Source organism: Haliotis rufescens, unplaced genomic scaffold (assembly GCF_023055435.1).
Source record: "Haliotis rufescens isolate VD_foot unplaced genomic scaffold, xgHalRufe1.0.p SCAF_3, whole genome shotgun sequence".
In the NCBI taxonomy this organism is placed as follows: domain Eukaryota; kingdom Metazoa; phylum Mollusca; class Gastropoda; order Lepetellida; family Haliotidae; genus Haliotis; species Haliotis rufescens.
The window spans coordinates 33,621,634-33,636,863 of NW_025964001.1; the positions used below are offsets into that span (position 1 = coordinate 33,621,634).

Genomic DNA, 15,230 nt, shown 5'->3' on the forward strand with positions numbered 1-15,230 from the left:
GCGTGATAGTGAGTTGTGTTGGTGCATTGTGTCCATATACAACAAGAACAATATGCAATGTAGCTACTTTCAATAAACATATAACATGTTGTTTACACGCCATAGAGAAAGTTAATTGTTCTACATTAATTCCTGGTGGAGATTTGTTTGTTTAGGTCACACTTCCGGCACGATTATCAGGGTGTAGACTGATTCACCGTACAAGCATAATCACATGTAGCAGAAATATTCAAGAGATTATATTTTCTTTTAATGTAGATATATGCAAAGGTAATTGTTTCCTGTGTGCTGTTTTTAACTACTAAGCAACTCCGTCATTCATTGCAGCCATATTGCCATAGAGACTGTAATTTTAGTGTTTTGTTTCAACATCAGTGAACGTGCAAGATCTAATTTCCATGATCGAATCAATTAAAACTAATAAATTAGCTTTAACAATGACATCACCAGAGTACTGCATCCCACGGGTTCAGTAGGTATGAGCAACTCTGGTCAACTGAAGTTTGATGCAAGTCAGATAACATGTGCTAACAATAGTCAACACAAGATAACTTTGGTCATTCTTTGGTCAACCATGTTCACCAGGGTTGTCCAGGGTTTTGAAATCAAACACTAGCAGTGTTTTATGTGAACACAATCATGATGTTTTGTGTGTAATGATGATGCCTCTGTTTTGTGTGTACACATGATGTCACTGTTTTGGGTGTACACATGATGTCACTGTTTTGGGTGCACAGATGATGCCACTGTTTCGTGTATTCAGATGCCACTGTTTCGTGTATACATATGCCACTGTTTTGTGTGTACACATGATGTCACTGTTTTGTGTGTAAAGATTATGTCACTGTTTTGTGTGTACACATGATGCTACTGTTTTGTGTGTACACATTATGTAACTGTTTTGTGTGTACAGATGATGTCATCGTTTTATGTATACAGATGATGCAAGTGTTTTGTGTGAACAGATGATGCCACAGTTTTGTGTGTACACATGATGCCACTGTTTGTGTGTACACATGATGTCACTGTTTTGTGTGTACACATGATGACACCGTTTTTTGTGTACACATGATGACACTGTTTTGTGTGTACACATGATGTCACTGTTTTGTGTGTACACATGATGCCATTGTTTTGTGTGTACACATGATGTCACCGTTTTTTGTGTACACATGACGATAGTATGGTAGGTACATCATATTTTTGTTACTGCTTGTGTGTTTATATATGATGTCACTGTTTTGTGTGTAAGCATGATGTGACTGTTTTGTTGTGTGTACACATGATGTCACTGTTCTGTGTGTACCAAGGATGTCATTGTTTTAAGAGTTATTGGTCACAGTGGTCCACAGGCACAGCGCTGTACAGAATTGTGTTACTTGATACACTGGAAAAGGGTCCCAGATTCAGCCTGATTATGATTATGGCAGTTTCATCAAAGCAGTGCATGACTACCCCTTGCATCACTGTACAACATGTCACTGTTTAGCAGAAGTGGCATCAAAATACCCTTTGTGTAGATACTGTGAAGCGTAGTTTATGTATTCTGTATATCTGAAGTGGCATTAAAATACCACACGTTTGTACATATTGTGAAGTCTAGTTTATTTACTCTGTATATCTGAAGTGGCATTAAAATACCACACGTTTGTACATATTGTGAAGCCTAGTTTATGTACTCTGTATATTGAATTGGCATTAAAATACCACACGTTTGTACATATTGTGAAGTCTAGTTTATATACTCTGTATATTGAATTGGCATTAACATACCCACGTTTGTACATATTGTGAAGTCTAGTTTATGTACTCTGTATATCTGAAGTGGCATTAAAATACCACACGTTTGTACATATTGTGAAGCCAAGGTATTATACTATGTATGATGTAGTGGCATTAAAATACCCAAAGTTTGTACGTATTGTGAGGCCAAGTTATAATGCACTGTATAATGAAGTGGCATTAACTTACCCTAATTTATGTACGCCTTATAACTGAAGTGGCATTAAAATACCCCATGTTTGTACACACTTACCATTAACAAAACAAAATTCTTAATTTTAGGACAATCTTGGTACGGTATAACAAAATGTAATACCCTGGTAGGTACTGTATCCACATCCGTGTTGTTTCTTACATAAATGAGACACTGCAGACATAGCAGCAACTTTTGTTCGAAATGACTTCGTTTTCAATGTATTTGTATTCTGACTTTACTGCAAAACCAATTAACACAGTATAAGGACCTTACTTTTGACTAAAAAAATTGAGGCAGAGACAACCTTGAATCCAACACTTGGTTGTCATAAAAATTAGAACATCAAAATTATCATTAATAATCAAGGTTCTCTTTATTTACAGGACAGCATGGGGTTTTAAATGGTCGCTTTGTATGCCAAAGGCACGAATCTGAAGCCCGTTCTAGTTTATTTCTGCTGTGAATTTATTTGAATTCTGTCAAAAAAACCACTAACTCAATATAGCCGTTACAAACGGCTTCAAATCCTCCTCACTCACTTAACAGCTGGTGTGTGCATGACAGAACTTTAGTCCAAGGGGAGTAACTCCATATGATCAGAGTTTTAGCCTTCCCGCATACATGATTACAAATGTTCTACAAATACAAAAGGTCCAAGTAGCGATCAGGTATAGGCGTCTTATGTGTACAATTAGATTTGATGTCAGGATGTTTGTTGAAAAAAGTGAGATACTTTAGTATGATTTTATGTGAGCTTCATATTGTCCCATGAACTATATTACATACATATGAATGCATCATGTTACTTGGATGTTTTCACTGCTGAATTACCAGTTTGACCTAATTACGAAGAATAGTAATGGTTCTTAAAATATCATAGTGGTTGTTCCTGACATGAACAAAGGTAATTTGTGATCCATCTTCCTCATCAAAGTAGCCATTATCAAATAGACACTCACAATATCTGGAAGCCATTTTTAACAAGTGACATATACAGTGTTGTTTCAGTGTTGGAGGCCACGTGGCCCAGAGTGTAATCTTACACACATTGCCAAGGGTGTGTGGTATAGATATTTAAAATGAACATTAATCATGAATTCGTTTAAGTCACTTTGCATTAATCACGAAACTTTCAGTTGAATCGCCTTTAGAAACTCTCTTGACGACACTAATGGATATCACTAGGAGTATATAATAAATGGACATCAAGCTACAAATCCACAATATTCTACCCTGATGAAAATTTACAATACTATAATCATATCGTGAATGTACATCAATTGGAATTTCAGTGGAATTTCCATTTATATCGTTAATATTCCTTTAATGAAAATGGCTAAACCTTTCAAAACTTTTCTATTTCTATTATCAAATTTGTAAGCTTCTGTCTTGATGGATAACGATGATAGTATATCGGTGAAACATACTTCTGCTTGACCTGTGGTAGGTGCACACTAGCAAAAGTGAATCTTTTGAAAAAAACACTTTAAGCTTTTTCAACACTTTCCCCTAACAGTTTACATATATAGTCGATATACGATAATGTTTAAACAGATTATTATCATGTTTTGTATAACTTGATAAATCATCTACATGTGATCACACACACATATTGTAGAAGTAATGCATATGCATGTATATTATATTATATTGGACAATATGTTTATATTTTGGGTCTGAATCAGAATGTTATTAGAAACAGTAAAGTTCACAACTCTAGTCTCTGTACGGAGCTGGTACTCGCACAACACGTCCTCTCATGGTTGCCTTCTCCAGATGGCTGGGCTGGTTCTGTTTCACTGGGGTTGCAGGCTGGAGTACATCACTTGTTGACATCTACGTTCATCCGAGATTCAAAATCTGTAACTGTAAGAGGTTGCTCTCATTCATGTTCACAGTACCAAAAGGCACGTCTGGTTAGGTCTCCAGTTACGCCTCACTAAAGTCGGCGTTTCACCATAAATGACCCAGGCGTACCTGCATGGGTCTTAATGACCCCAGGAGTCTTCCAACCCGTCGCTCGAACTAACTTGAGCCGGACTTCATCACCTGGCTTAAGCCCAGATATTGAACTTGCTTGGTTGTGACGATCATATCATGCTTAAATGGACTGCTTTCTTAGTCTGTCGATGGTTTTCACTCTAGAGGCATCGGTCCACTTTGGAGTTAATGTGTGCTCCAGAATGGGTATGGACCCTCTCAGTATGCGTCCCGTAATAAGCTCAGCTGAACTTTGTCCTGTAGACAGTACCGCAGTACTTCTACAGCTTAGCAGAGCTAGGTGATCCTCTTTTGGGCGATTTTCACAGCCATCTTTACCATCCTGTTCGACTGAGGCAGGTGAGGTGATGATGTAGTGTCCTGAATACCACCTGATGTAGTGAATTTGACGAACTGACTTGCTGAGACTTGCGGTCTGTTGTCTGTCAGTGGTTACTCCGGTATAGCCCAATTGGCAAATACACCCCATATCTTCTCGATGACATCAACTTTAGTTGTACTAGTGAGGGGTGCTACCTCAAAATATCGAAAGTCGCCCAACAACCAGAGATAATGTCGCCCCTCAGATTCAAATAAATCTGCAACAACTCTTTGCCATGGTCTTTCTGGTAGACCTGACGTTCTCGAGGGTTCTTTTTTTCTGTGAAGGCTTGTGTCCTGACAGAATGAACATGATTCTATTTTCTCCTGTTTGTTCCTGTTAATGTTTGGGCGACCAAACACAGGTGGCAGATCGTTCACGGCACTTAGTAAGCCCTTGTTGCCTCTCATGAATCTTGGCGTTCACCTCTGCTCTCAAGGGTTCTGGAATGTCCAGTCGGTCTCTGAACGTCAGCATTTTCCTAGACACAGAAAGACAGCACGATATCAGAGTCATCTCTAGCTGCTGGTAGTACACTATTGAAGCGTGACGGCCATACATCACACGTCATCCTCATCACCAGTTGAAGCTTTCAGTAGCTTGTTAGATCTCCTGCAATTTCTTGTCTGACATAGGACGATTCTCCAGTACTGTATCATCGAAGGCTTTCCAACTTTCCAACTCAACGACTGCTTCATCAATAGAATGATTCGGGCTTCTTGATAGCAGATCTGATACAAACATCTCCTTCACACTGACATGCTCGGCTATAGCGCTGAATCTCATTAGTCCCATTAGGAGACATGTAATCCCGAAAGGAGCCTTGTCGAGATCCTGCTTGTTAATGAGTGGCACTAATGGCTTGTGGTCTGTCATTAGACGAAAAGAATCTATTCCAACCAGATACCTTAAGAAGTTTTCACTGGCCCATACTGTGGTCTTTTCTTTTTGTACACACCCTTTCTCAGCAGAAATTAACATATGCAAAGCGTACGCCACTGGTCGGAGGTTTTCTCCGTGTTGTTGCATCAAATTTGCAAGGCCATAGCCACAAGCATCCGCTTACCATCGTAGGCTTCTTGGCATCGTAGATTTTAAGGACAGTCTCCGATACCAGAATTTCCTTGACTCTAGCGACTTGTGTCCCCGTGTCCACAAGTGCTGTTTACGCAAAAAAACAACCAGCTACAAGATATATGGTCACACCCGGTGTCAGTATACTATATAAAAGGATAGTATACTGACACTGGGTGTGATCATACATTTGGTAGCTGCTAATTTTGTACAAGATATATGGTCACACCCAGTGTCAGTATGCCATATAAAAGGATAGTATAATGACACTGGGTGTGACCATACATTTGGTAGCTGCTACTTTGTGCCTTACAAGCCCCTGTGCCTATGACCAAGCCACATCAGACTTTAACAAGTGGTTCATAGATTTCATGACGACAAACAGATCCTACAGAAACCGACCCAAGTACATGTAGTTGATTTGTACAGTGCAGTTCCGTAATGTAACTTGGTGGCCTGAGATCCGCGATTGCCCTGATCTTTTCTCTTCCCATTTCTCACTGCTCGTGTCCGAAACATGTAAGAGACTTCTTCCTGATTTCACACTTTGACTTGTTCAACTTGAGCCCATATATCCTCACTTGCTCGAACACTTGCTTCAGTCTGAGTGACTCCATATCAAAGTGTCATCCATAATAGCCTCGCTCCCTTCTTGGACCTTCATAACCTCTGTCATCTTGTGCTGAAATATTTCTGGCATGGACGTTATCCCAAATGCATAGGTGCACACCACACAGTAGGCTGAGTCATCTCCTCAATAACTCTGGCATCAACTATCCTCTTTAACTCTGTCTCAACTATTGCAATGAGCGGAAATGTGACTCTCCTTGTAGTACTGATACTGTATGACGTAGCTCCTGCTTTGAGCTTGATTTCCCCATTTCACACTGTAGCAATCCAATATCGCTCAATACATCCTTGTCTATTTCTTCAATAGAATTCACTCTTGAGGCATTAGTCCACTTTTGAGTTAATGTGTGCTCCAGAATGGGTATGGGTCATCTCAGTATGCGTCCCGTAAGCTGAGCTGGACTGTCCTGTAGACAGTACCGCAGTACTTCTACAGCTTAGCAGAGCTAGGCGATCCTCTTTTTGGAAATTTTCACAGCCATCTTTACCATCCTGTTCGACTGAGGCAGGTGAGGTGATGATGTAGTGTCCTGAATACCACCTGACGTAGTGAATTTGACGAACTGACTTGCTGAGACTTGCGGTCTGTTGTCTGTCAGTGGTTATTCCGGTGTACCCCAATTGGCAAATTGGTTTGATTTGATCATTTTTCAACACTGCATAATGGCCATATAGAGATTGATTGTGATATTAACATTTGTATGTCAAACAAATATGAAATGAATTTTGATGATGATTATAACAGGGATATAAGCAGCGATGAACTTATAAAAGCTATCAGCAATCTTAAAAATATGAAAGCTCCAGGTTTAGATCAAATTTTAGGGGAATATGTGAAAGCAGGACAATGTTACTTTATTCCTTATCTCCTTGATTTATTTAATTATCTCTTTAAAAATGGTCTTTTTCCGGATCCGTGGAACATAGGTATAATTCTTCCTCTGCATATGAGTGGTGACGAAACAAAGCCAGATAACTATTGGGGCATCACTTTAATGAATGTATTAAGCAAACTCTATACATCAATCGTTAATAATAGATTAACAATTTGGGCAAATAGTTCTAAGAAAATATCGGAGGAACAAGCTGGCTTTCGCGAAGGTTACTCTACTTCTGATAATATTTTTGTTTTGAATGCTCTAATCGACAAGCATTTGTCCAGGTAGATTCTACAGCGCTTTCGTAGATTTTAAAAAAGCGTTTGATTCCGTAATTACAAAATATTTATTATATCTCTTGGAACATATAGGTCTAAAAGGAAATATGTTTAATGCTTTTAAATCTGTGTATGAAAAGGTTAGAAATACTGTAAAGTCTAATGGACAATTTTCAGATATATTTGAATCTCACACGTTTAAAACAAGGGTGTGTTTTAAGCCCCTTATTATTTTCTCTGTATATAAGCGAACTCTTCATACTATAGACAACGAAAACATTAGAGGTGTACAACTTTTCCCTGAATATAAAGAATTGTTGATACTTTTATTTGCAGATGATATTGTATTGTTTTCAGATACTGTAGCAATACAATATCGCTCAATACATCCTTGTCTGTTTCTTCAATAGAGTTCACTTCTAGTCGCTTGATTAGTCCCATCTGAAAGCATACTCCACAACCAAGAAGACTCTGTTTGTGCTGGAGATTGCTCACCACACAAACGTTATAACATAAGTACAGTGTAGTTCCATGCAGAGTGGTCTCAGCTTTGAACTCTCCCTTGTGAACCAAACTCATACTGGCTCCCACAGGAGATATAGTATGATGAGATCAAGCGTAGATACAAGCTACATTGTAGATATCGCTGCAATGAAATTGCATCACAATGCTTTGCAGACCATTGTGACATCATTGGTTACCATGACGTCACAATCAAATGACATCACTAATGGCTCTGCTACTGAAGCTGCTAGCAGCACTTTTTACACTGAAGACACTGCTTATTACAGTCTACAAACGGAAAAAGTTGAAAAGAAAGATGTTGGATGATAAATAAAATCTCACCCTCGTGTCTTTTGAGATCAAATATATCAACACTCTTAGATAAAAATAGAAAAACTCATCAACTCGTATTGATATATTTCATATCAAAAGACACTTCTGTGAGATTCTCTATTTCTCCATTATGTTCAAAAGTTTACTTGTAACCTTTACAAGTTAGATCACATATTAAGCAGGCGTAGTTAGAAAAGTATATGCTTTATTCAATTGAACTGCCATTACCCCCATATACAACTTTATCATGGTAATGCAGCATGTGTCAAAACCTTTTGAGTTGAAAAGCCCCGACTTGTCTCTTGGCCATCATGAATCAACTAGCCCTAATAGTGTCATCAGTACCTGTTGTGTTGTCATATGGGGTTTTATTAGCTTACCTAACCAGAATGAAAAGAACTTTACTGGACTCAGGCGTTAGACTAATGGCTAAAGCTGCAGACTGATATTCAAAATCTCACATCTTGGTGTTAAATGTCAAGTATAGGGCATCTTGTATTTATTGTTTGACACATTTTAAGCTGGTTGTCAGCATTTGCACTAACACAGTGTCACCTGTCTTGTGTTCGGCTTTCAATAGTCATAAATAAACACATACCTATAATATTGACACAATTTATTTGGCATAAATATATATTTTCCACTAACATTATACAAATCACTTTTAAAAAGTCATCTACAGACGATTATGCAATTTCATTTGAACTTTTAATGCACAAATGAGGAAATATTGCGAATTCAGTATGTACAAAGACAACATGAAGAATAACATCCACATGTGCTCAAGAGGAGAGAACAAATTACAATGAAAACATGTGAATGCTGGCACTTAACACTGGGGATAGAAAAGTATGTAGAAGTTCACTTTAATACAAACAGGTAACATAAATACTGTACAGAAGGCAATGTCTTTGGAAGAAATATCACATTGAGGAGGGGTGAACCAGGATGAGATGAAAGGAATGTTTCAAACAAACATTCCCTGCTGGGTTCATTGACATGCCTTAAGCGGGATAATAACATCAGGAATGCCAATACTGATATGTGATCAGAGGTCAATACAGTTCAATACTAAGAGTGAAATATTTCAAGGGTCTAGACATGATGTTTAATTTCATAATCTCGAGAGTTTTGTCCTAATAAACTCCTGCATTTAAAAATGCACAAGTTTAAATATCAACAGTGTTAAAAACATCAGCCACTTAAACAGTATTTACATCTAAAGTTTCCAAACAATGTAGAGATCAGAGAGTCCTAAATTAAAGTGAAAATTATTAATTGTATAAAATGAATCTACCCCATAAGAGAATAGTGCTTGTTGAATTATCTTTATATGTATTAAACCCATGAAATCACTTCCTCCAAGTAGCCGTGCTAACCCTGCCCTAGCAAAAGTCTAATCATCTTCCTCCTCATCCTCCTCTGCTTCTTCCATCTCCTCTGCTGCCTCCGCAGCTTCCTGCTGGGCTGCCCTCAGTGCTGCTTCCTCCTCTGGGGTGGGGTCCTCAGCCTCTGTGATCTCAGGACCGCTAGGGAACTCCTCCTGGACTCCGGGTGGGGGAGGGGGACTGTAGTTATCCTGGGCATACTTGTGGCCATGTCCTATGTACACATTCTCAAATTTCCTGGAAAAAAATGTAGGAGATAACATTGACTGATTTGAACAATTATTTCTATGTAATTGGTCATATTATATATTGATTTATATATACATGAAAATATATCTCACCAATACAAGAAGAGTGTGCATTAAATGGAGATGTAATAATTTAGTTGTTAATGATATTAAAATGAGTGGATAAATAGTGATGTTAAAATTATAGCAATGGTATAATTGCTGCAAAAGATTATAACAAACAGTGTTACATTACAACCAAGTGTATCCAGTTATATAATTAGAAGCTAGTAACTTAAGAAAATAATGCTCACTTTTCAAAGGCAAATGCATGAGCTCCAGGCCATAGGTTTGAGTGCATGACGGAGATGGAGTACTGGGGGATGAGGTTGGAGGAAAGACGAGGGGTCCAGGGGGACATGCTGGCAATCTCTTCGTCCTCTGCAAGAGGGGTCAGGAGTGGAGGTCCGACCTCAGGTTCTGGCTCGTCTGGCTCCTCACGCTCCTCCTCCTCATCTTCATCCTCAAAGTCATCCTCCGACTTCTGGACTGGGTTCCACCATGTGCACCGACCCTACACAGAACACACACATCAGCACAAACTATAGCATGAACACAACAAATAAAAGCTGATAACAAAATCATCCTTTACAATACATGGAATGAATGAAATAATAGATGAACAATCTAAATAGGGTTGAAAAACAACATGCACTTTGTTAATGTGAGAGTTAACTATATGCAAGTACCTGTGGCAGAATGTGTTGAACGTGATGCACCCAGTTGGACAAATTGGCATCGATCAGCTCACGGACAGGAATGCCCTCAAAGTCCACATTCTCAACAAAGTGGTCACGGGCTGTACAGAAATAATGAGGGTCTGAGTACACATTTCACATAGACAACACTTAGTGTAAATTTAATAGAACTTAAACATGTTGAATAACGAAGATCAACAGAGTTATTTCCTCTGATGCACAAGTACATTTCGTTATAAAATGAATCTGTCTTACCATTACAAAACATACATTTATGTGACAAAAACATTTCAATTATTGTTAAGATTAACCAATTATGTAAAGAGTTAACTGATTATCATTGTGCACTAATATACAAATAACCAGTCTGTGCTGTCACCCTCATGCTTTCAAGCTCCCTTTATTACATGCAGAGTAAATTGTAATGACTACTGACAGTTTCCCTCACCCTCTCCTTCCTCCTCCTCTTCCTCATCTTCATCAAACTGGTAGAAGCCGAGGGGTGAGATGTGTGTCCCAGCTGAGATCCTGGCAATCTGGGCTCTCAGGTAGTTGGCCTCATTACCAGGAAAAGGTGGATAGCTCACAACCTAGGAGAAAAGATGCATGTCTTACTGTTAGAGTATAACAGGCCTGAATACTTTAAATATACTAACTTATATATCCAGACTGAGATAAACGATGGGCTTCTCATCAAACCTCTAGACTTATTGTTTGATACTAACCAGTGCATCCAGTCTTCCTGTGAAGAACTTCTTGATCTTCCTGCCTGCAGTGATCTGTGCGGGTGTCACAGCAGGGAGCTTCATCCACACTTTGCCAGCTAAACACAGAGTGATCATTGAACAGTCAAAATCATATCTTATCACAAAGTACAAATCATGAATGTATTACAAGGTCTATGTACTATAGTTTGATATATCTACCCCAGATTTTTGGTCCAACTTACAGAAAATGACTGAAGCCCTAATGCTATCATAATACCCCATACAAGGATTACACTAGTTGTAGTACCATGATCACTTTGGACAAAGTATGCCCATATATAACCTGAGAAGGCATATTTGTATGTTTTAATGAAAAATGGAAGAAGAGAAAACTTAGAAAAATATGATCTTACGATCATTGCAGACAAAGTATGTCTTCTTATTGGCTCCTGTCCTGTTCTCTTCTCTGGGTGCTACTGCTGGGGGTTTGAACTCTGGTTTAGGGAGGTCATCTTCCTCTGTCTCCTCTGAAATAAGCCAAGCAAAAGTAACATTTAGCTTGTAGTTTAGAAAACTATTAAATGATCTATCACATTTATGCCATCTTCTTAAGCTTGCTAAACATCAACAATTTATTTCCTAATCTAAAGAAATTGTTATGTTTACCTTCCTCTCCTTCATCAGCATCATCCTTCTCTGTGGCATCTTCCTCATTCTGCTCCTCCTGAGAGACAGAAAACATGTATGTTCATATCTCAAATTTTATTAACAAAATAAGAGTTTTCCTTATGCTATTGGATAAAATAGTTTAATATAAAAACAAAATAGCTTGCAAGTCCATGTCCAGTAAATCTTTGAAGGGTTGGAGAATGTAGGACATTAGAAGGGTCAATCTCATAAAAAAAGAGATGTCATGTGACAATCTTTTAGGCTGATTTTCTTATTCACCCATTAGGTAATTGTGATTTACTGTTCACTGTATAGAAAATCCGACAACTCTCTTGGCCTTTATCATGTTTATACAAACTAAAATAAAATACTACTGGCACACATGGAAAATAAAACATTCCAGTTATTCTCTAACACAATATTTGAGATTAGATTAGAAGAGTTTAACCATAGGCATCTAAAGACTGGTAACTTCTATTCAGGAACTGATATTCATTTGTTTTGCAATATTCCAACTGATCTATCACTGGAATCTCAGACTTACTTCTTCCTCCTCCTCTTCTTCCTCATCCCCTTCCCTGTACTCAACCTCAGCAACGTAGTAATTCTGTTCCCGACCGAAGATCTTGCCCCAGAATCTGACATGCTGTAGAGGATGGTTGTCCACCAGACTCTTAAGAGCCAACCAGATGCGGATCATTTCTTCTCTGTTGAGTCCGATCCCAGCTTGCTCAAAGTAGAAGCATAGCTCCATGAGGTTAGGCAAGGGAGTCTCCACTTCCTCATCTTGCTGGATGTCGTCATCATCACCTTCACCTTTCTGAAAAGTTAAAAACATATTTGTTACATATTATTTTGTTGTATGAATCATAATTGCTAAAAACAGATAACCTATTTTGTGGATGCATCACCTCCAATATTTCTCTTTTTCTCTTCAAGGATTATCAAGTCTCTGTAGACACACTACTTACTGTGAAGAGTCTCCTCTGAACTTGTGCAAGTGACACTTCTGTTGTTCTGTCTACTTTGTCAAGGACTGTATCAGCATCCGATGTGAATTTTGATCTTTTTACATCTTTGCTAATATCTTCAAAAACATCTGCTACATTGTCAGGCCTTTCATCGAGTACCTTTGTCAGCACCCTTGACAAGTGATCATACCTGCAACAAGGAAACAAAATTATATATAAGGACACAGAGTGTATGTGAATGTGTGAAGTTTGTTTTTGACATGTGTGACAAACTTCTGACAAAAGGATGTAATCTTTCAGGAGTGATTTGGAATGAACTATGAACTTTATCAAAGTATGATGTCATATGCTGGGACAATTCAGAAAACAACCATTGTACGGTTCATTTCCCAACAACATGAACAAGGGAGCACCTTCAGCATACAGTACCACAACTTCTTGTGAGGATGATCTCTGCCGTAGGTCACATGTCTTAAAGACACTATGTACAACAATACTGATCTTTGCATTGGAAAAAAATAGACTATAGTTTGAAAGTATTGCATAATGATGCAATCCTGTTAGCATGTGATATGTTAAAGGATAAATAATCTATAATGAAATTTGTCCATCAAAGATCAGTGAGAATATTTGAAGGCACTATTAATAATATATTTCATGTGGTCTCATTTAACACCATTTCCAAGTCTCATCTTGTGAATGAGACAAATAATTATGTGATACAACCAATGAAAAAAATAATTATGTGATACAACCACTGAAACATTTTTTATTTACTAGAGAGAGTGAATATGGTTTTATCCCACTTTTAGCATGTTTAGCAGTATTCCAGCAATATTAAGGCGGGGGAATCAAACCTGGGTCAATCAAACATAGACAATATCAATATCCTATAGATATTTTACCTATTTGCTCTAAAAATATTGTTTTGGTACTTTACTTGTGTACAAGGTGATGAACACCATCACATCAAATATGAGCTGATACCAAATTAATGACTTACATTTAAGAAAGAAAACTTAAATTAAGCCTTGATTATTATCTGATTGACTATTATTGTGTAATAATTACTATTATCTTATACTGTTGGCACCCAAAATGTTTTTGTGCACATCTGTCATGTTTTTAGAAAAGAGTGATGTATAAAGGTACACAAATTGATGACACATTTAATAACAAATCAGGTCAAGTATTCACTTGTTACTCATTTAAGGGAGAAACTACTTAACATGCAAATCCATATACACATTATGTATAGTGCAAAGACTAAAATAATCATATAGGCTACAAATTATTATACATTATACAATCTTAGCATGTAGTGCTTGCTGAAATCAATTGCTAGATTAGCTATTCAGTGTTTGATCTACTATGACCATGTAATCTACAGTAGTTTCATAAGCTATCCATCTTTTCCCACACCAATGTTTTAGCGATGATAAATCCTTAAAAACACTATTTTTCAACATATTATTTCCAAACCACTACCAACCAACTGTTCCATGTAATTTTTTAGTTTTGCGCTGAAACCAGCTGTATAGAAACTATACAAGTTAGTCTACCATTTGTCTACAGGCACAGATAAGATGGACAAGAAATAGATTCATGTGAGAAAGTGTCTGATTCTTGATATAACCAAAACAAATCTTGAAACTTATCACTTTCCAGTTTGAATTTATGACCTAAACAGACCTGGAATCTGTACACATCCTATAAGTGGTGGACCAAACCTTGTAACAGGCCTTAACAATTAACATGATACAAATGTGGGTCCATATGCGAATTACAAAACTTAAAACCTGAATTCATGTATAGATTTGGCTTTACCGGTAGTTGATACCTTATGATATAGGCCATAGCATTAGCATCAGTTTTTAAAACACTGCCAACGTCATAATAAGTTAAGAATCATACAACCTCATAATAATTATAAGTATCATCTACATGGAAACATCGCATGCAATCTAACAGTAACGAAACATATATTGGTAGCTCGAAATAAACAAAAATAATACACGAAAATAAATTGAGAACATTGTGCCCTAAATGAATTATGAAAACATTTTTTGTTGTCCTAAAATAACAAAAATAGCGTCCGGTGAGGCCATAGAAACATGTAGCTGTACATATTGAATGCACACTTTGTATGTACAACCCATAATCATAATAATTATAAAGTGTTCCAACTTACACATTTACTCCTGTGTTTGTGCTCGCTGTAAGTAGATACGATTTTGCTTTGAGAAATTCTTGTTCCTTTGGGTTTAGATTCAGCTCCATGTTGACAGGAGTCTGTGGCTTCGAATCTTTCGGTGTGGAGGACATTGTGCCTTCTTGCGAGGAAACTAACCTTTCCCCGGGGTAATGTGCTGCCTACCCTGTTGTTGTCAGGGATACCGTCCTCGTTGCTAAATGCCTTTCGCCAAACCAAACGCTAGCTCAAGTTGATCAAATGCGAAGTTGCTACGGTAAA

At 37.7% G+C, this 15,230-nt stretch overlaps 1 protein-coding gene across 1 annotated transcript; it reads right to left on the bottom strand.

Moving 5' to 3' along the window:
• Positions 1–8,636: 8,636 nt before the first annotated feature.
• Positions 8,637–15,225, bottom strand: LOC124119849 (radial spoke head protein 4 homolog A-like). The gene is made up of 10 exons (XM_048402877.1): positions 14,949–15,225; positions 12,758–12,947; positions 12,331–12,606; positions 11,784–11,841; positions 11,531–11,644; positions 11,136–11,233; positions 10,859–11,000; positions 10,402–10,511; positions 9,967–10,226; positions 8,637–9,662 (listed from the first exon to the last, which is right to left on the bottom strand). The coding sequence occupies exons 1-10, from the start codon at positions 15,080–15,082 to the stop codon at positions 9,434–9,436; spliced, it is 1,611 nt and encodes a 536-aa protein (XP_048258834.1). The 5' UTR covers positions 15,083–15,225; the 3' UTR covers positions 8,637–9,433.
• Between the last annotated feature and the right edge of the window lie 5 nt (positions 15,226–15,230).